We start from the raw sequence: 23,412 nt of genomic DNA on the forward strand, positions 1-23,412 counted from the left end.
TTTGTGTTTCTATGTGTTGGCCGGGTGTGTTTCTCAATAAGGGACAGCTGTCTATCGTTGTCTCTGATTGGGAATCCTACTTAGGTAGCCCCTAAGTATGATAGTTGTCTTTGTTAGTGGCACTATAGCCCTATAAGCTTCACGGTTGTGGTTCGTTTCTTGTTTTGTTGGAGACATTTGAAGTAAAAAGAGAAATGTACGCTCGCCACGCTGCACTTTGGTCGCCTTCCAATGACCGCCGTGACAGGGATACAAGGTCAATGTTGAGACGACACGTGCATTACAGTCATTTGAGTGTATGAACATGTAAACACATATTTCTCTAACCTGGGTCTGTGACATAACTGTGTGAATACTGAAACAGTGCCATGATTTCTCTCTGTACCGATTAATGAAAGCTGTATTATCCAAACATTGGTCAATGATGTTCTGTTTGGTTTTAGGATTAAGCGTTTAGTGTGTGTTTTGTCATGTCACTCTACGTTTTGTTTGACCTGCACATGCACTAATGTTGAATCCAACCCTGTGTTGTATCTATGTCACCAACAGTAACACCCACAACACTCAAGTCTCACTCTGTCAACACTTCGTAACAAACAAGAGCAACTGAAAGAGATTCATTCAAAGAAGATTTCTGTTTGGAATAATAACAAATAAGACCAAATGTATGTCACACAGGAAGTGAAATGAAGCACAGTTGCCATAGTCCAACCTTATTACAACCTCAGTATAACCTTACCATGACCCCAGGAGAATGTGAGATTGGTTAGCATGGAAGGGGTCAAAGGTGACTGTCTCAGTAGCTTGTTTATCGTGTTTTACAGCCTGCGTCTGTTGGGGCATGCTAGCAACCTGACCTGCACTCCTCCCTATTCCCCAAAGAAAAATCCCAATGCTGGAAAAACATCTGGGAAAGCCATGGAAGGGGGTGGGGGAAGGTGTGTGAAATCAACACAGAGGCCCTTGACAGGAGACAGGGAGGGGGGTGGGGGGTAACGGCATCACTAGTGGAGATAAAGTTGGAGGAGTGTTCTTCAATCCTGTTTCCTTGGAACCCCCAAGGTGTGCAGGCTTTTGTTCTAACCCAGCACCAACACAAATTCAACTGAAATACAAAATGATCAGGCTCTTCATTATGAGTTGAATCTGACATGTCAGTAGTACTAGTACTATGCTCCACAGGAACATGAAGAACACGACAGGTATATTTCAGTTCTAATGGGACACGGCCTATTCATCGTTTCTTTGAACACTGCTCTGATATGCAGAGCTAGAACGTGACAGGGGTTAGGCCTACCAATAATCTAGACGTCGGATCCGTCACTAGGCGAACGCAGCGGACTCCGACAGCAGTCCCTCGTGTTGTGGTTGTGCAGCCAGCCAGCAATGTTCCAGAGCTCCCCTCCCCAGACCTGCCCCTCCAGCCCTCCGCGCCCAGCAGGCAGGCAGCCTCAGATCCCAGAGGCGATAAACAGGCTTCACAGAGACAAAGACCAGTGCTAAGCAGAGACAGGGAGGAGGTGGAAAGATGGATGTGTGCGTTGTGTGCGTGGGTGTTGTGGGGTGGTTGACCGATGGAGCTTCACACAAGCCTATCGTGACTAATGAAGGGAAAGCGGTGCTTCAGTATATTTTTTTAGTCGACAATCAGGACGGTCTCTGAGTTATTTTCTGGATGAAATGTTGATCTTCATCAATGCAGACGACTGTTAGGAACCAAAGATCCCACTAGATCTCTGGATGCCTTCTCCCTGTCTGCTGACAGTAACACAAGGACACGGACACGCACACACACACGCACACACACACACGCACACACACACACACACACACACACACACACACACACACACACACGCACGCACGCACACACACGCACACACACACACACACACACACACACACACAGTATTTATCTCCCCCGGGCTTCTGCACTCCGCATGGGTCCCACTGCTACAGAGTCTGTCTGTTGTCTCACCGCAGAGTCACATGGATTCAGGGTGGTGATCTTTCAACTTCACTGACCCCAGTTCAGAGTCGTACAGTGTCAAACCTCCGTTCCCACACTAAACACTGACACTCGCTGACACACCCTTACTTCACAGTGTCGGCCAAGTCCAACACAGAGATAGGAACCACGTGGTACGAAGAAGGCCTTGAAAGACCACTGTTTGGATTTTGCAGTAGTGAATGCATGGTGAGCTCAGCCACACAAATCTATTAACCTTCACTGCCATTCCCCATGTGTAGACTTTGTTCATACGGGAAAAATATTGCAACTATTAGTGAGGTTTAGTGAGGTCATCCACCTTCTGATTCGTTCCCAATCAGAAGATACTTGAGAGATATCAAGGGTGGAAATGGTTGATTGACACTTCCACTCTGAACTGAGGTCACACACTAAAGATAACCAAAATGGTCAGACGACAGATAGATTATGTAGCAGTGGGGCAGAGAGCCGACACCCAGGGGAGATTAAAACACGGTACTTTCAGCAGACAGGGAGAGAAAGCAAACTGGGGTCTGGTGGGCCAGTAGGTTGACGATCATGGGGAAGGCACAATGTGCTGCTTATGTGGAGTGCCGCGTGGGAGGCGTGGGACCCAACCCTAGGGTTTTTCTCATCGACCGCCACGCCTTACGGCCCGAGGCCGGCCTCCTTCCCGTCGTCCTTTTGTGGTCTATGATTGAGGCGAGGGGCAAGCAAGCTTGGAACCTCAGAGTACAGAGGTCTCTTTCTCCTGAGCCAAGCATCCAGCCACTTCAACCCACTCTGAGCTCTCCATACATCTACATAGCTCAGGCGTGACCAAAGCGTTTTATGGTCCGAAATTAAAAGTGGGCAAGGGGAGTTGACCGCCACCGCATGTTTGAGGATGACCAAAGGGCTGTGACAGCCACAGCATGTTTGAGGTTAACCAAAATTACATAATTGAGAAAATGTGTGTATAAAATATATAAAGCCCACTTTAAGTAGAGTTGAACTAGTCCTAGTATCTTTAATAGCAACTAATAATGTAAAAATGCTAATATACTGTATATGACAATCAATTTCCAGACCATGCCGTGCAAGCACAGTACACCATTCTACTTGGATCCTGTTGCATTTGTTTGGGGAGGGGGAGTTTGTGAACTTCACACAGGCCGATGAGGAAGGAGTACGAGAGGGAACAGAAGAAGGAAATAAGGGTAAGGGGTTGCACAGGAAGTGTGGGTGGAGTTCAAGGCCTGACTTCCAACTCCCTCCACACACCCTCTACGTCCTTCTGACCCTCTCTGTTGCTCCATAAGAGAAAGAGAGAGGGGGGATAGAGAGAGAGGGGGAGCGAGAGAGAGAGAGAGCGAGAGAGAGCGAGAATGACAGATAGAGAGAGGGAGAGGGAGAGAGAGAGAGAGAGCGAGAACGACAGATAGAGAGAGGGAGAGGGAGAGAGAGAGAGAGAGAGAGAGAGAGAGAGGGGGGAGTGAGGGAGAGAGAGAGAGAGAGAGAGCGAGCGAGAGAGAGACAGAGGGGGGGAGTGAGGGAGAGAGAGAGAGAGAGCGCGAGAGTGAGAGAGCGAGAATGACAGATAGAGAGAGGGAGAGGGAGAGAGAGAGAGGGAGAGAGAGAGAGAGAGAGAGAGAGAGAGAGAGAGGGGGGGGTGAGGGAGAGAGAGAGAGAGAGAGCGAGAACGACAGATAGAGAGAGGGAGAGGGAGAGGGAGAGGGAGAGGGAGAGGAGAGAGAGAGAGAGAGAGAGAGAGAGAGAGAGAGAGAGAGAGAGAGAGAGAGAGAGAGAGAGTGAGTGAGGGAGGGAGGGAGGGAGGGAGAGAGGCTCTGCTGCTGCTCTTGCTGTTGTGTGTGTTGTTGTGGTGTCAAAAAAGGATGGAAACAAAACGGGATCTCCTAACCGCTTTGGGGCTTGCAGCTCATGACTACTCACACTGTGTACGGCCATCGCCCTGGCAACGTTTACTTAGTGACTCAATAAACGCATGTCTCCATTCATTACAATTAACACCTTTGGTTGCCAAGGAAGTTATGTCCAAAACATACAATATGCAAAGGACCTTGTCTGATTTGTCTTTATTGTTGTTGCAGAGTGTTTATAGCTAACAACTACGTCGGTGGATGCCCCAGACTAAAAATAAAAGTGGTCTGTTCTTTCGGAGTGTCTGTTAGCTCCCGTCATGGCCTGGCTTGCGACGAAGCTGCAGTCTGCTTCAAATTGATGCTATTTTGGACAGAGCGGGAACAATGTGAGGAAACGTTGTGTGGGGCAGAAACACTAGCAGGACAGTCAATCATGTGTGTGTATGTGTGTGCGTGGGCGTGCATGAGTGCGCGCGAGTGTGTGCAATGCTAGCTAACATCTCTGCTGTTTTAAGAGGGGCCGGAAAGTTAAGAGGGGCCAGGCGGTGGGGGGACGGGGGTGTGCGATGATATTTACAACATGTGTTGCCGCTCGACAGGAAAAGGAAGCTTGCGTCTGGCCATGTGACACTCTGAGGTAGCATATTTCTGTCTGTCCTCTACTCAACACTCGGCCTCAGACTCAAAGTGCAATTACCACGGCAACACAGATATAGACCGTTTCCTGAGAGAAATAGAGGAGAGAGAGAGAGAGAGAGAGAGAGAGAGAGAGAGAGATGCAGAAAGAGACAGCGAGTGGAAGACAGGTAGTCAGAGTTGCGAAGCGAGGCGAATAGAAAGGAGAAAAAGAAGCCTCAAACCAAAAACTACAGATCTCAATCTAACAGTCTTCACCTCTGCTGTCAGAGCTAGCCACGATGTGGCCTATGAGGCGGCCAACGTTGTTGGTTTATCTATGAGTCAGAGTGTGTGACACTCACCGTTGAAGAAGCTCTTGACCTTGAGGTATCCCACACTGAGCCGGAGCACAGACAGCTTGTCCAGCCTCGCACGCACGTCCTCTGAGAACGGCAACAGCCCGGTCAACTTGTCCAGCTCTCCGTTCAGCCGGTCCCTGTGGCGCTTTGACGGGTTCGACTTGATGCCATCTGTAGGAGGGGGTTTAGGACTGAAAAAGAGAGGAAAATAAGTGAACGTTTGATGATGGTGGGGGGGGGGGGGGGGGTTGAAATTGATGCAGGATTTTTTTATGGTCCCCGTTTCAAACCAAGACCTTTGTCTTTCTATTATTGTTGAAAAGAGTCTTCTAAGATGGTGCTGAGAATTACACACGAGCAGAACGTGTGACAAGCAGCCCGGGTCTCTGCTACACAGCCTGGTTTCTCTGGTGATGATGAAACCACCTTGTAAGAAATATTTTGGTCAAGAAGAGAATGGAATAGTAGTGCATGTCTTACATGGAATCCAATTTCATTTGACTGTAATGTGAAAATGCCTGATCAATTTAGTCCTTAATGAGGTTGGAGCTACTCTATGATTTTAGCTGTGTGCTATTCGGATCAGGGTATTCCCCTGTCCACTGTTGGGTTGATGTTGAAGTGAATTCTGGCGCTAAAGAAGATTATAAGGCTGTTAAAAAATCATATGTAGGGCCACTTCAGGAAATGAAATGTGATCCACACCCAAAAACCTCCAAGAACAATCTTTTAGAGAGATGTCTCAAGTCTGCAAACGCGCAAAATGGCACCCTATTCCCTATAGCACGTGTCAAACTCAAGGCCAAAGGGCAATTTGAGTAAAGAAATATACTGTTGAAGTCAGAAGTTTACATACACTTAGGCTGGAGTCATTAAAACTCATTTTCAGCAACTCCATGAAATTTATTGTCAACAAACATAGTTTGGCAAGTTGGTTAGGACATCTACTTTGTGCATGACACAAGTAATTTTTTCAACAATTTCCAACAGACAGATTATTTCACATATAATTCACTGTATCACAATTCAAGTGGGTCAGAAGTTGACTGTGTCTTTAAACAGCTTGGAAAATTCCAGAAAATGATGTCATGTCTTTAGAAGCTTCTGATAGGCTAATTGACATAATTTGAGTCAATTCGAGGTGTACCTGTGGATGTATTTCAAGGCCTACCTTCAAACTCAGTGCCGCTATGCTTGACATTATGGAAAAATCAAAAGAAATAAGCCAAGACCTCAGAAAATAAATTGTAGACCTCTTCAAGTCTGGTTCATCCTTGGGAGCAATTTCGAAACGCCTGAAGGTACCACGTTCATCTATACAAACAATAGTACACATGTATAAACACCATGGGACCACGCAGCCATCATACCACTCAGGAAGGAGACGTGTTCTGTCTCCTAGAGATGAACATACTTCGGTGAAAATGTGCAAATCAATCCCAGAACAACAGCAAAGGACCTTGTGAAGATGCTGGAGGAAACAGGTACAAAAGTATCTATATCCACAGTAAAACGAGTCCAATACCTTCTTCCCAAGATGGCATAGCAGTTCAGACGTATTTTTGTCCTCGTCCTGTCGTGTATATAAATATATAGATATATTTACAACTTTTTTTTCACATACATTTTTAATTTTCCAAAAACTCATCTTCAGAACACTCTCCTGCAATCCGCTTCAGCAATTTATATTTATATAAAAAAGTATTATTTACCTCAGATCTGTAATCCTCCGAGAGGCTAGCCAGAAATTCGCCAGAAGCTAGCCGGGAGCTAGTCAGAAGCTGGTCCAGAAGCTACTCTGAAGCGGGTTCAGAAGCTAGTTAGCTTATTTACTGGCTGATCGTTAGTACTCAGCTAACCACGGTTTGTGGTCATCGGCTGTCCTTTGGCTCGAGAATCTATCGGCAGTTTTGTACGGCGCGGTGCAGCGCAGCGCGGCTCGGAACGGAACATACCGGATTTCGGCCGCTGGCTCTGGACATCCATACCTGGATCTCACAGCTAGCTAGCTGCTATCCGTGTGACTATCGGCTTTCGTCGATTCCGGAGCTAACATCAATTGTTCCGGAGCTAGCCAGCTGAAGAGTTCCATCAATCACTCCTGGGCTGCAGTCACCTATCCGGACCCGTTTTGCTGCCTACGCGGAGCCCCACCGGGCCTTCACAGTTGGACTGCCGACGTTGTCTACCCGAGGGAATTGTCCGGCTGGCAACGTTGCCTGGGCGCCCATCTGCGGCCTGCTAGCCGTTGGCTATCTTATCGGCTGCCATCTGAATAGACAATCGGACAATTTTTATTTTATTTTATTTTTATTTATTTATTTATTTTTCTTCTTGGGCCTCTATAACTATATCTATTGTTTTTATTTTTGTTGTTGTTGTGTGATTTGGATTAATCCCCTCTACCACACGGAAACCCACTAATCTACTGACGGAACGCAAGAGTTGGCTAATAACAGACCTCCATTCTATGCTAGCTTGCTCCTATGCTAGCTTGCTACCGATTTAGCTGTCTAAATCGCCGTGACCCCCAACCAACCTCTCCACTCACTGGACCCTTTTGATCACTCGACTGAGCATGCCTCTCCTTAATGTCAATATGCCTTGTCCATTGCTGTTCTGGTTAGTGTTTATTGGCTTATTTCACTGTAGAGCCTCTAGTCCTGCTCATTATACCTTATCCAACCTATTAGTTCCACCACCCACACATGCAATGACATCTCCTGGTTTCAATGATGTTTCTAGAGACAATATCTCTCTCTTCATCACTCAATACCTAGGTTTACCTCCACTGTATTCACATCCTACCTTACCTTTGTCTGTACATTATACCTTGATGCTATTTTATCGCCCCCAGAAACCTCCTTTTACTCTCTGTTCCAGACGTTCTAAACAACCAATTCTTATTGCTTTTAGCCGCACCCTTATTCTACTCCTACTCTGTTCCTCTGGCGATGTAGAGGTGAATCCAGGCCCTGCAGTGCCTAGCTCCACTCCTATTCCCCAGGCGCTCTCTTTTGACGACTTCTGTAACCGTAATAGCCTTGGTTTCATGCATGTTAACATTAGAAGCCTCCTCCCTAAGTTTGTTCTATTCACTGCTTTAGCACACTCTGCCAACCCGGATGTTCTAGCTGTGTCTGAATCCTGGCTTAGGAAGACCACCAAAAATTCAGACATTTTAATTCCAAACTACAACATTTTCAGACAAGATAGAACTGCCAAAGGGGGCGGTGTTGCAATCTACTGCAAAGATAGCCTGCAGAGTTCTGTCCTACTATCCAGGTCTGTACCCAAACAATTTGAACTTCTACTTTTAAAAATCCACCTCTCTAAAAACAAGTCTCTCACCGTTGCCGTCTGCTATAGACCACCCTCTGCCCCCAGCTGTGCTCTGGACACCATATGTGAACTGATTGCCCCCCATCTATCTTCAGAGCTTGTGCTGCTAGGCGACCTAAACTGGAACATGCTTAACACTCCAGCCATCCTACAATCTAAACTTGATGCCCTCAACCTCACACAAATTATTAATGAACCTACCAGATACCTCCCCAAAGCCTTAAACACGGGCACCCTCATAGATATCATCCTAACCAACTTGCCCTCTAAATACACCTCTGCTGTTTTCAACCAAGATCTCAGCGATCACTGCCTCATTGCCTGCATCCGTAATGGGTCAGCGGTCAAACGACCTCCACTCATCACTGTAAAACGCTCCCTGAAACACTTCAGCGAGCAGGCCTTTCTAATCGACCTGACCGGGGTATCCTGGAAGGATATTGATCTCATCCCGTCAGTAGAGGATGCCTGGATATATTTTTTAAATGCCTTCCTAACCATCTTAAATAAACATGCCCCATTCAAGAAATTTAGAACCAGGAACAGATATAGCCCTTGGTTCTCTCCAGACCTGACTGCCCTTAACCAACACAAAAACATCCTATGGCGTTCTGCATTAGCATCGAACAGCCCCCGTGATATGCAGCTGTTCAGGGAAGCTAGAAACCATTATACACAGGCAGTTAGAAAAGCCAAGGCTAGCTTTTTCAAGCAGAAATTTGCTTCCTGCAACACTAACTCAAAAAAGTTCTGGGACACTGTAAAGTCCATGGAGAATAAGAACACCTCCTCCCAGCTGCCCACTGCACTGAAGATAGGAAACACTGTCACCACTGATAAATCCACCATAATTGAGAATTTCAATAACCATTTTTCTACGGCTGGCCATGCTTTCCACCTGGCTACTCCTACCCCGGTCAACAGCACTGCACCCCCCACAACAACTCGCCCAAGCCTTCCCCATTTCTCCTTCTCCCAAATCTGCTCAGCTGATGTTCTGAATGAGCTGCAAAATCTGGACCCCTACAAATCAGCCGGGCTAGACAATCTGGACCCTTTCTTTCTAAAATGATCTGCCAAAATTGTTGCCACCCCTATTACTAGCCTGTTCAACCTCTCTTTCGTGTCGTCTGAGATTCCCAAAGATTGGAAAGCAGCTGCGGTCATCCCCCTCTTCAAAGGGGGTGACACTCTTGACCCAAACTGCTACAGACCTATATCTATCCTACCATGCCTTTCTAAGGTCTTCGAAAGCCAAGTCAACAAACAGATTACCGACCATTTCGAATCTCACCATACCTTCTCTGCTATGCAATCTGGTTTCAGAGCTGGTCATGGGTGCACCTCAGCCACGCTCAAGGTCCTAAATGATATCCGCCATCGATAAGAAACATTACTGTGCAGCCGTATTCATTGATCTGGCCAAGGCTTTCGACTCTGTCAATCACCACATCCTCATCGGCAGACTCGACAGCCTTGGTTTCTCAAATGATTGCCTCGCCTGGTTCACCAACTACTTCTCTGATAGAGTTCAGTGTGTCAAATCGGAGGGTCTGCTGTCCGGACCTCTGGCAGTCTCTATGGGGGTGCCACAGGGTTCAATTCTTGGACCGACTCTCTTCTCTGTATACATCAATGAGGTCGCTCTTGTTGCTGGTGAGTCTCTGATCCACCTCTACGCAGACGACACCATTCTGTATACTTCTGGCCCTTCTTTGGACACTGTGTTAACAACCCTCCAGGCAAGCTTCAATGCCATACAACTCTCCTTCCGTGGCCTCCAATTGCTCTTAAATACAAGTAAAACTAAATGCATGCTCTTCAACCGATCGCTACCTGTACCTACCCGCCTGTCCAACATTACTACTCTGGACGGCTCTGACTTAGAATACGTGGACAACTACAAATACTTAGGTGTCTGGTTAGACTGTAAACTCTCCTTCCAGACCCATATCAAACATCTCCAATCCAAAGTTAAATCTAGAATTGGCTTCCTATTTCGCAACAAAGCATCCTTCACTCATGCTGCCAAACATACCCTTGTAAAACTGACCATCCTACCAATCCTCGACTTTGGCGATGTCATTTACAAAATAGCCTCCAATACCCTACTCAACAAATTGGATGCAGTCTATCACAGTGCAATCCGTTTTGTCACCAAAGCCCCATATACTACCCACCATTGCGACCTGTACGCTCTCGTTGGCTGGCCCTCGCTTCATACTCGTCGCCAAACCCACTGGCTCCATGTCATCTACAAGACCCTGCTAGGTAAAGTCCCCCCTTATCTCAGCTCGCTGGTCACCATTGCATCTCCCACCTGTAGCACACGCTCCAGCAGGTATATCTCTCTAGTCACCCCCAAAACCAATTCTTTCTTTGGCCGCCTCTCCTTCCAGTTCTCAAATCAAATCAAATCAAATTTTATTTGTCACATACACATGGTTAGCAGATGTTAATGCGAGTGTAGCGAAATGCTTGTGCTTCTAGTTCCGACAATGCAGTAATAACCAACAAGTAATCTAACTAACAATTCCAAAACTACTGTCTTGTACACAGTGTAAGGGGATAAAGAATATGTACATAAGGATATATGAATGAGTGATGGTACAGAGCAGCATAGGCAAGATACAGTAGATGGTATCGAGTACAGTATATACATATGAGATGAGTATGTAAACAAAGTGGCATAGTTAAAGTGGCTAGTGATACATGTATTACATAAGGATACAGTCGATGATAGAGTACAGTATATACGTATGCATATGAGATGAATAATGTAGGGTAAGTAACATTATATAAGGTAGCATTGTTTAAAGTGGCTAGTGATATATTTACATAATTTCCCATCAATTCCCATTATTAAAGTGGCTGGAGTTGAGTCAGTGTCAGTGTGTTGGCAGCAGCCACTCAATGTTAGTGGTGGCTGTTTAACAGTCTGATGGCCTTGAGATAGAAGCTGTTTTTCAGTCTCTCGGTCCCAGCTTTGATGCACCTGTACTGACCTCGCCTTCTGGATGATAGCGGGGTGAACAGGCAGTGGCTCGGGTGGTTGATGTCCTTGATGATCTTTATGGCCTTCCTGTGACATCGGGTGGTGTAGGTGTCCTGGAGGGCAGGTAGTTTGCCCCCGGTGATGCGTTGTGCAGACCTCACTACCCTCTGGAGAGCCTTACGGTTGAGGGCGGAGCAGTTGCCGTACCAGGCGGTGATATAGCCCGCCAGGATGCTCTCGATTGTGCATCTGTAGAAGTTTGTGAGTGCTTTTGGTGACAAGCCGAATTTCTTCAGCCTCCTGAGGTTGAAGAGGCGCTGCTGCGCCTTCTTCACAATGCTGTCAATGCTGTCTGTGTGAGTGGACCAATTCAGTATTGGAGTTCTCTGCTGCCAATGACTGGAACGAACTACAAAAATCTCTGAAACTGGAAACACTTATCTCCCTCACTAGCTTTAAGCACCAACTGTCAGAGCAGCTCACAGATTACTGCACCTGTACATAGCCCACCTATAATTTAGCCCAAACAACTACCTCTTTCCCTACTGTATTTTATTTATTTATTTATTTTGCTCCTTTGCACCCCATTATTTTTATTTCTACTTTGCACATTCTCCCATTGCAAATCTACCATTCCAGTGTTTTACTTGCTATATTGTATTTACTTTGCCACCATGGCCTTTTTGCCTTTACCTCCCTTATCTCACCTCATTTGCTCACATCGTATATAGACTTGTTTATACTGTATTATTGACTGTATGTTTGTTTTACTCCATGTGTAACTCTGTGTCGTTGTATGTGTCGAACTGCTTTGCTTTATCTTGGCCAGGTCGCAATTGTAAATGAGAACTTGTTCTCAACTTGCCTACCTGGTTAAATAAAGGTGAAATAAAATAAATAAAAAAACCTGAAAGGACGCTCAGCAAGGAAGAAGCCACTGTTCCAAAACCGCCCTATAAAAGCCAGGCTTCGGTTTGCAACTGGTCTGATGAAACAAAAATAGAACTGTTTGGCTATAATGACCATCGTTATGTTTGGAGAAAAAAGGGGGAGGCTTGCTAGCCGAAGAACAGCATCCAAACCGTGAAGCATGGGGGTGGCAACATCATGTTGTGGGGGTGATTTGCTGCAGGAGGGATTGGTGCACTTCACAAAATACATGGCATCATGAGGAAGGAAAATCATTCTGGGTATGTTGAAGCAAAATCTCAAGACATCAGCTAAAGCTTGGTCGCAAATGGGTCTTCCAAATGGACAATGACCCCAAGCATACTTCCAAAGTTGTGGCAAGATGGCTTAAGGACAACAAAGCCAAGGTATTGGAGTGGCCATCACAAAGCCCTACCCTCAATCCTAGAGAAAATTTGTGGGAAGAACTGAAAAAACGTGTGTGAGCAAGGAAGCCTACAAACCTGACTCAGTTACACCAGCTCTGTCAGGAGGAATGGGACAGAATTCACCCAACTAATTGTGGGAAGCTTGTGGAAGGTTTCCCGGGAACGTTTGACCCAAGTTAAACAATTTAAAGGCAGTGCTACCAAATACTAATTGAGTGTTTGTAAACGTCTGACCCACTGGGAATGTGATGAAAGAAATAAAATCTTAAATAAATCATTCTCTCTACTATTATTCTGACACTTCACGTTCTTAAAATAAAGTGGTGATCCTAACTGACCTAAGACTGGGAATTTGTACTGGGAATAAATGTCAGGAATTGTGAAAACTGAGTTTAAATGTATTTGGCTAAGGTGTATGTAAACTTCCGACTTAAACTCTATATACTGAACAAAAATATAAACGCAACATGCAACAACTTTGACGATTTTACTGAGCTACAGTTCATAAAAGGAAATCAGTCAATTTAAATAAATTAATTAGGCCCTAATCTATGGATTTCACATGACTGGGCAGGAGCGCAGCCAATCATAATATTTTTTTTTCCCACAAAAGGGCTTTATTACAGACATAAATACTCCTCAGTTTCATCAGCTGTCCTGGTGTCTGGTCTCAGACGATCCTGCAGGTGAAGAAGCCGGATATGGAGGTTCGGCGTTGGCGTGGTTACATGTGGTCTGCGGTTGTAAGGCCATTTGGATATACTGCCAAATTTGAAAAAACGTTGGAGGCGACTTATGTTCGAGAAATTACATTATCTGTTAACAGCTTTGGTGAACATTCCTGTAGTCAGCATGCAAATTGCACGCTCCCTCAAAACTTGAGACATCTGTGGCATTGTGTTGTGTGACAAAACTGCACATTTAAGTGGCCTTTTATTGTCCCCATGCACAAGGTGCACCTGTGTAATGATCATGCTGTTTAATCAGCTTCTTGATATGCCGCACTTGTCAGGTGGATGGATTATCTTGGCAAAGGAGAAATCCTCACCAACAGGGATATAAACAAATATGTGCTTTTTGTGCATATGGACAATTTCTGGGATCTTTTATTTCAGCTCATGAAACATGGGACCAACATATTATTTGTTGCGTTTATATTTTTGCTCAGTATATACAGTATAGTGTCTTCACTCTGTCCAGCTAGCTAACAGTAATCGAAATGAAGCTTGACAGTCAATAAGCATCGAACATTCCAGGAAGCGATAGATAGAGGACAAGTTAACATTTTTAATGAAAAGTTACATTTGAACTGCGGCCCTCCGGACCTCGGTGAAGATCGAATGCGCCCCGCGTGGTACATTTGTTTGACATCCCAGCCCTATAGCATCAAAAGTAGTGAACTATAAGGAATACGGTGTCATTTCAGATACAAACAGAGACTCAGTCCCCTTTGATAGTTGAAGAGTAGCTGAAACAGATGTGATTCTCAACTTCAAGTAAAGAACCAGGTCATTGGTGCAGTATGACATCATCCTGACTCCTCACAAATACAGGCCGCTGTGTCCCAGGTGTTTGTCTTAGAGTAAGTCTCACCAAGCACCTTTGGGTCACAGCTACTATACTCTCTCTGGCATATTCCTAGAAACGTACTTAACTCTCTTTGTAAACTGTCAAATAGCATAATTAATCCATTATAATGTTCAACTAACTACAAAAGGCCTTAAATCCAAGAGATTATTTGAGTTGTTTTAGGCATTTGACAAGCAAGGCAATATTAGCGTTGTGTGTCAAGTATACTGTACATCATAATCATCTATTCCAACAAAAACTAAGTGAAATATTTTCTTGAAAATGAACTGTCATAGACATATAAGAAAAAATTAAAAATGTATTATAAATGAATTGTCATAGACATAGATGACATTTCAAACCCTAAACATTATAATGTTGTTAACACAGTGTGTCATTGTCTACTCTTACCAATCCTTAAAACCAACAACCTCTCCCACTTCAGAATTTCCTGGTTCAATGTTCGGGAGAACCTTGTCTTGAGAAACCAAGCCATTGTTGTCAAATGGAGGTCTGTTGTAACCCGACGCTGTATTTTCACCACCAAGGGCTTACCCGAAGGAATTTCAACAGTAACTCAAGCCAGAGGTTTGGAACCAAATTACACAATCCTCGAAAACAAGGGAAAGTGACGACACCATAGACTGGCCATGGGGACAATAGGCCTTTCATTCAGACCGTCTCCGTCCGTCCGCCGTCAGTTGGACTCCATCTTCGATTCCTCACGCAGACGGAGGTAACCTTCTTTGTTGTAGCACAGGTGTTATCACAAGTTAATGTCAAATTCCAAGTGACATTAGCATGTTTTGATACGGGTGCACGTAGTTCAATGTCACAGTAGTGTATTCTTAATCACTGCAAGGACCACACAGTGATGTTTACATACTTATGTATTTATAATAACATGAGTGCTAGCTTCTTGTAGCATTTTGGCTCACATAATTAAAATGGCCAACCTTTCCATAAACAGTTCAAACCAGACGGCCTAGATCTGAACCAAAATAGAAAACAGGCCAGTCTTCCAAAGGTCAACCTGATGGCTGAACAGAGGGGGCGCGATAGAGTAACCAGATCTGGGTAATCTGATTTTGAGTGTTGTAACCGACACATGACACGAGAGGCCTGTGCACGTTTGGAAACACCGGGGCCCAGGCCTGGATTCAAATAGTATTTTTTCCCGTCAAATTCTTTCAACATTTGACTTAGCCTGTACGGGGTGCCAGATGGGTAGGTTTTTTTTCTCCCTTTTGGGCCTATTCTATTGGTTATTTTGCGCCAGGCAAGCTCAACAAAGGGAAGCTAACATATTTGAAAGTGCACAAACGCTATTTGAGCCCGGCTCTGGTAAGGTCATTCCCAACCTGATAACCTCCAGTAGAACTCGATCTGTCTCTGGTCCACCTCAACAAAACAAGACTGGAGTTAAACTCAGATGGCTCAACCTGCAGCGTTCGTCTTGCCCAACTCGCCATTACTCATACTGTAGGTCCAATTCTTAAAACAATGGATGTGTAGTATTATCTATCTTGGCAGAGCTTTACCATCTTATTGCAAGACTGCTTTCCCAGACTCCCAAACAAAGGTACTTTGTCTGAGTCAGTGTAACAACAACCCCTGAATAAGATTAGGTTCTATGTCGAAAATAACGAGTACATCAAAACTGCCTAACATTCTTTCCAAATTGTTTGCTGAAGAAGAAAAAAAGACAAGGAAAATACTGTCTTAACATTCTTTCCAAACAGTCAGGACACTGTCTGTGAAGGAATGGTGAAGGTAGAAGCCGCACAGGTGGATGGGGAATAAGGGTCCCTTAAAGTAAAGCTTTAAAATGTGGGAATGCAAATGCATGCCCCCTCCATGGTCATCACCATCAAAGTCATATTAATCCATTGACAAACTTGCTGCCAAAAATAGCACGAGTCACTTCTGGCTCATTGGGTCAAGTGTTCCCGTAATGAGCTTCTGGTGAGGTCTGTTACAGTTAACGTAGCCATGTGACATCACTGACAAGTGGCAGGCCAGGAGAGGGGAGGTGGCCGAGGGTCTGGTGTGGACTGGAGATTCAGGGTCTAACCTGTCTGTCTGTCTGTCTGTCTGTCTGTCTGTCTGTCTTTGTGTGTCTGTTTCCATGCCTGCCTGCCTGCCTATCTGTTTGTCTGTCTATAAGTCTCTTAGATAATGTGAAATGTTTGCTGAATTGTTGGATCACTCTCATTTGATTCACAAAGGAATGACAAAGAGTCATGGATTTTCTGTTCTAAAAGGGATTTTTCCTAGTGGAAAACTCACCAACTAAAAGTCAGTGACCTAGTAAGAGTGGCTGACTGAGTATCATACTCAGAGCAATATCTACTAAAACACTAGCAATGCGTCCCAAACGACATCCTATTCCGTATATAGTGCACTACATTTGACCAGAGAGCCCTATGAGCCCTGGTCAAAAGTAGTGCACTATATACGGAATAGAGTGCCGTTTGAGAGGCAGACAACGCCTGGTCTGCAACACAGCAGCCACACAATGATATCATTGTGGAGGTAGAAAAAAGCTCACTCTATTGGACATTATAGAACTGCAGACACTGTCTCCTGCTGTAGGTAATGTTATACCATCAATCTTCTCTTTTTAAAAGGCCAACAAGTTACCCTGTGCCATTGTTCCATCCTTCTGGAAATCTGAGAGGGAGAGAGCAATGAAAAGAGAACGTTTCCATACAGGGCTGATATAGAAAGTGTGGAGATTGGAGGATGAAAATACTTGCTGTTGCTAATCGGGTCGTAAGGTTATAAGTAGGTAACAATAAAGTAATTACTCGTACTTATTAACTCATTGAGTGCCAACGTATCGCTGGCGAGTTTCGGACTTCTAACCCCTTTTAAACATTGTGTGTCTGAGCTGGACTTCCTGTACCATTGGAATCGTCTATATCTTCTGCATCCGTAAATACCAACCATTACTCTGTTTGATTAGCGGGGGGGGGGGGGGGGGGGGGGGGGGGGGTGAACTAGAGCGGTGTTTGTCTGGAACCCGAAGGGGCCCGGGGGCGGGTCTTTTATACCAAAATGTCTGTAGAGTCCGAATGGTTTGAGCTACAAACTATTAAAAGCTTTCTATGAAACGCTAAGACTCTCACAAACACGCACATGTTTTTTGCTCTATGATGCGTACAAGCCACACAAGGGTCATTAAAAGGTAAGGGGTTCTCCAGTATAGAGGATCAGTGGAAATCCTTGGACATGTGTCTATAACACTGTATGCTCACGTAGTTGCTGACACAAACTCCAAACTCAACACAGTTGTCACTGACAAGTTGGATATTATTTTTCCAGTGAGCAAACAATTGATGTACTTACAGCATTCATATAATTATTTTTTTTTTTATCAGGTTTGTGCTTAGATGGAACTCATCTTTTTATTGACATCTCGTGAATGCAACTGTTTATGTAAATATAAGGGCTGGACATGCAGATAAATGAAAGTCAGATAAACGAAAATAAGATTTTTGCTGGAATCTTGGCACCAAAATGTTCTGAGTAGTGCAATGTATTTAAACGTTTTAAAAAACGATTTTTTCAAGTGATTTTTTTTTGCCAGAAAATACAAATGTGTAACTTTGTGTGATTTAGAAATATGGTATTTGCAGAAGACAAAATTAAGAAATTTAAAAAAGTTTGTCCTCATGATTGAAAAAAAAAGGACTATCAGATTACAAAATTTCGGCCCAATTTCCCTTGCTCTCCCTCCCCATGTAAAGCATTGCGTGAGAGCGCAGCCAATTTTCAACTTGATTATGACTAATGCAAGACTACCATTTCCATGCCAGACCATAACTACACACCAAAATGTAATCTTAAACTAACCCTAAAGACTTGAGGAAGCATTTACAATAGGTTGCTGTGGAAAATACTGAGAACTTAAATAGAGATTGTATAGATAAAAAATCTAATGAAGATGGTTTCGGAACGAGACAGTAGGCTAAATCAGTTTGCATCTGCAGAATCACTGCAGATACCCAGAGCTATACCAACTTTACGCACAATTTAAACACAAAACCAGTATCATAATATGCATATTATTAATATAATATGATCAATTATAGATTGATAGATAACACGTCAAGCAATGTGTGTATCGTAAAAATGCCGTCATGCATTCACCCATAAAATTAGCACAAAATGTGGTGAACATGCACATCGGTCTTATTTGCGTAACTTGATTTAGTGAAGCTCAGAACCCATAGCCTATAGTGAAAATAAGTGCCACACGATAGGCTACACAAAGTCTACTATTCACATAATAGTAGATTAAACTTGAAATTAAACATTTAGTTTATTGCTTTGTATCGTTAGAACCTGTATTAGTAGCATTGGTTGACCTGTAAGATAATGTAACCATTCCTTTTACACAAAGTAGCCGTATCTTTTAACTTGAAAATTATATTCAGAGCTGCTTACATTTTCTGAACAGGCTTCTTCCGTTTCTTAGCTGCGTACTGCGCCGTACTCCCCAACATGATGTATCTCTCCCTAAGAAAGTCTATTGAATAAGACTATCCTATACGTGTCCCTCTTATTCTTGCAGGTCGTTTTCGAAGACCCACGACTAGATGCAGCTCTGTATAATGTAAATATCCACAAAGAGTCCGCCGATGTACAGAACGTCTCATACGTCGACGCTCCAAACATGAACAGAAACTATTCCTCTTGGTTGACTTGACCGAAAAAATCCAAAATTGCTTTTTGATATAAAAGTTTAGGGAAACTTTTCAAACTGCAGAGCAGCTACAAATGGCTTGCATGATCCGAATAAATTTGACTCCGTCCGTCCGTCGGTCCGTCCTTTTTTTTTTTTTTTTTTTTTTTTTTTTAAGCTGTCATTCCTAATGCATTAACATACTGTACACTGTTTTCTGCTACTCGAACCAATCCAAAGCGCTGGTTCGCCGCAGCTCACGCAGCAGGTACAGTGGGGCTGCTCGCTATTGGTGCAACGCGCTTTCAGGAAATGAGAGAGAGAGAGAGAGAGAGAGAGAGAGAGAGAGAGAGAGAGAGAGAGAGAGAGAGAGAGAGAGATTTAAAGGGGCAATCTACGATTCAAACAATAATACAGCGTTGACCCCGCCACTGTTTCGGTAAACATGCGAGGGACGGGGCTAGAGAAATGTATCCACTCTGAAATTCATAGGCAGAGGCACAGAGCCATGGCTGCAAGGACCTGGCATCCATCGTATCAAAATTATAGTTGTACTCATGTTTTGAGGCTATACAGTGATAGTTTCTAATGACATTGTTTACAACCAATAGAGTAAAACAAGCTTATATTTTGGGTTCTGATGAGGTACGACAGTTGAACTAAGCTCAAGAGGTAGTTAGAATGTACATTATTCAAGAATCAATGGGTATTTACACTATCATTAATTTACATGTCAAAAATTGGTTTAGAAATTGCAGATTTCCCCTTTAACGGTGGAGTTGTTTATGATATATACAACGAGGACAAACTGTACATATTGTACTTACATAATCGTTTGCAACCTTTGATATCATAGAGAACGCTATGTGCAATAACCAATTTCAATGTAAAATGCTGGCTATTGTCCTGAGCCTCTAACTTCATACTGGAATTCTAGATTAAAACATGTTTAATATACACAGTTTCAGATCATTTTATGAACTGTGCGTGAACTTTGGCAACCAGACATTTCCAAAGCCACTTTCTCCCATGCAGTAGTAGATAATAGATAGCCAGGTATTCCCGGGCTACAGGGCTCTACCATAACCCTGTTACACTGTGGTTGTAGCATGGTTCTATGATGCTGGGAGCTTTTCAGACACTCTTCCCATAAAGATGACTTATTGCTTCTGGTTCAAGTGATGAATGTGGTAATGGTTGTCTTGAAGAGTTTTTTTGTTGTTGATTTCAACAAAGATATCCTGTTATGTCCATGGGCTTTTGAAACTCCCCAAACCACAATCCATTAAATACACTTGCAAACTATGGAGAGTTACTCTAAAATACCTTGTTTTATTCCGTCTCCTCTTTCCTCTGTGATAGCTTGGCCAATGGATCCTAGTAGTAGGACAGTATTTCCAGCACATTATAATATTGAATAATAACAATTTGGAGGGAAACTGAAGTGAATGGTTAACACTGACAATAGAGACTTACTGGTAAATATTCAACAACTTCAATGAGACACAATAGACAGGATTGTAATCACATAGAATAGGATGGATTAAAAATAGAGCCTCACTGATCATGTGGACTGGGCCAGGGAGGCCAATGTTTGCTAACGCGTTTGATCTGTTCTATACTCAGGCTGCAGTGGGGTTGTCACCCCAGACTGTGATGGGTTTGGTTGGGTCGTCCAGGCGTTGCTGTCTGACAGGGAGTGCAAAACCTCTGACCGACCATATTCACCACAGAGCAGGAACTATCTGCAGCACACATATTGAAACAGTGTCAGTAAAAACAAACAGCCACAGAAAGGACAGTAAAGCACACCACAGAATAGCTGACAGCTTTGACTTGGCTGCCAGAGAGGAGTGATATGTAATGTGTAAAATCCACTCACTTGACACTCCACAAAGTAGGTCCCCATACGACAACAGGCCATGGTCGCAAGTGAACTTCTTTGAAAAAGTAGGAGTTCAATCTATACCCTTCATTATTGTTCAATCTGTCACCCTTTACTCCTACACCCTGTCAGTGAACACTGACTAGAGGATTGGGGTTGAAAAGGTCTCTCTGTTCTAGTTCTTGTTGATTAATCAGTCGATCACAATGAATTTTGGCTTCATTTATTCAGCTGCTGGCATTGACTTAGCGTTCCAACAGATTTCATAACCGCTGTTTACGTGTGGCTCCACGTATCGACTAAAGTATTTGCCCAATTGTCAACTGAAGCAATGTATTGGGGTTGACACTCTAATGGAAACGTTGAACACATGAAATCCGTCAACATTACTGTAGCCCTAAAGCTGAATTGAATATAAATCGTGACAAATGTATGTTGAGAAATACAGGGATATAAACACAGAGGCTAAATTGAGTGCAAATCCAGAACTAACACCCGTTGGTTATTTTGTGCCTGTTTTTTTTGCGTATGTCCCCCCCCCCCCCCCCCCCCCCCCCCCCCCACACACACACACACACACACACACAACACTCACCAGAAATCACTTGGCATAGCTGCCTATTAAAAGGTCCCATCCAAGCAAGTATTGGAAATCCCCGTCATAGCCCCTGGAGGGAAAGGTCTCTGCCATAGTGAAGAACAAATTAACACATGGGGAAACCTATTTCGTTACCATAGAGCCACTGTTGTTGGAGCTTATAAACAAACCAGTGACAAGTGAGCAGCTATTTATGATATGCCACCATCTGGCACCATGAAATGACTTTTACGGTTGAAAATACATCCAGTTAAATCAGAGTTTTACTTGCAATAAAGAAAATCTGTCCGGATAACATACAGGAAACCGACACACAGACCTTAGTTGGTGAAGTTGTCTCGGTTGCACTGTAATTATGTAGATTGCAGAGGGAGTGTAAATTGTATGAAACGACTGTTTGTCGCGAGAACAAATGGAGTTTATAGAAACCCTCTCTGTTTTGACATTCATTGGAAGCACGGTGCCATTATTGTCACGATGGGGTTTAGATCTAAAATTCTGCTTCAATCTGCAATGGGATTTATTGAAACGCTGTTCAAACAGCTGTAGCATGATACAAATGAAATGGTTATCATCAAGGTAGAATTATCACATCAGTTTAAGCAACAAGAAGAGAAGCTTTATCTGTCAAGAAATAAAGATGCAACATGAACAAAATGGCACTCTTAACATGAGCTAATTAAAGAATGACACGTTTAGAGTTATACAATTCAGAGGAGTTTACATTGTTTGGCGGGGAACAGGGTGAAACTGTGGTTCGTTTCCAGTTCTAGATGGCAAATCAAAGATTGTTCCCATAGTTTTTAACAAGACACGCCGAGGTGATTTTAATACACTAGTAAATCTGTTGAAAACAGTTTTAAATGTTACCCATTGAACTTTTACTGGGTAGTATTTAGTTCTATAACCAGCTTCATAAAGTGAAATGAGCGCCGTGTCATTTTGCATTCTTCTCAATTACGACAACTTTCTGCACCTGCGTCCATGATATAGCGCTTCAGAAAGCTGATGTGCTTTAAGGAAAAACAAAAGAAAATGCCATTTATATGTCACCTGCCTTCGCAGAGGTTTTGTTGGCATGAAGGGACTAAGATATACTTGGTTGTGAGTGTCATAACCAAGGACAGTTTAGGATGCACAACAGGAAGACAAATTAGCTGAGGGAGGGTGTCTAATACAATACTCTGATTTAATAGATTTGAGGCATGAAGTGGGTGGGAAATGTACCTTCGCTGCCTGGTCTCTACCCTCAAGTAAAGCTACCCCCCCCTGGACCTCTCTGCTCACCCTGCAGTTACTGATTGATATTACAGGCGCATTAGAGCAAGGAATTCTGCCCCCTAGAGGTAAAAAACAGAACCTTTGTAGGATAGGTTGGCAATTTACAACAACAGAGGCAGAGGAATTTGGCACTCTGACCATTCTACACAATCCATTTATAACTATACTTGAAAATCACTGACCATGGTTATTCATATTCACAGCATTTCTGTTTTCCTGATACTGACGCCTTCTGACAGTGTTGGGGTCTAGCCTGACGAGTTGGTGTGGACGATGTTGTTTTGAATTGAGCATAATGTCTTTCTCTGCCCTCGCCCTTCATTTTACGAAACACTGACTGAAGCACTGGATCTTCAAAAGACTCAACTGGCTCGAAGGTCAAAACTCAAGCTGTTGGATGACCTCCCTGTCCAGCAATCAACTTGTGCTCTACTTATAAGGGTGCAGCACTGGTGGAAAAACAACAACAACCTAGCTAAATCGGATACTATCCCATAGGTCTGGGAACAGTTACAGGAGTTTACCTCCAATCAAAATGGCTGCCGAAGGTTGTGATTTGGCATCGCTTCATTGGCGACAAGTTGTTTGTGTTGACCTCCCTTTGAAGCAGAGAGGGGAAGTCCGGGGTTTGTCTGGTTCACAGAGAAAGGAAGGGATTAAATCCAGAAGTGGCCCTTACCCTTTACTCAGATCTGAGTAGCCATATCTAGCAAAGAACTTGATCTGTGGAAGAGGAAAATAAAGAGTCTACACGGAAATACAAGTCTTCTCCTCAGTGAAGTTCTTTCATCTCTCTGCATTCTCATCATTATTTTCATTGGTACAGTAATGTATCACGGTACATAATATTGAATATATTATGAGTATATGCTTAGAGGATATCTGT

General features: G+C 43.6%; 1 protein-coding gene across 1 annotated transcript in view; it reads right to left on the reverse strand.

The window, feature by feature from the left end:
- LOC139413077 (aryl hydrocarbon receptor-like) overlaps positions 1-18,919 on the reverse strand; it is a 98,576-nt gene extending 79,657 nt beyond the window's left edge. The window contains exons 1-2 of the mRNA XM_071160112.1: positions 18,525-18,919; positions 4,833-5,020 (exon numbers count right to left, since the gene is read on the reverse strand). Coding sequence (XP_071016213.1) covers positions 4,833-5,020; positions 18,525-18,583 — 247 coding nt within the window. The 5' untranslated portion in view covers positions 18,584-18,919. The remainder of the gene's footprint in view (positions 1-4,832; positions 5,021-18,524) is intronic.
- Between the last annotated feature and the right edge of the window lie 4,493 nt (positions 18,920-23,412).

The sequence above is a fragment of the Oncorhynchus clarkii genome, chromosome 7 (genome assembly GCF_045791955.1).
Source record: "Oncorhynchus clarkii lewisi isolate Uvic-CL-2024 chromosome 7, UVic_Ocla_1.0, whole genome shotgun sequence".
Taxonomy (NCBI): Eukaryota; Metazoa; Chordata; class Actinopteri; order Salmoniformes; family Salmonidae; genus Oncorhynchus; species Oncorhynchus clarkii.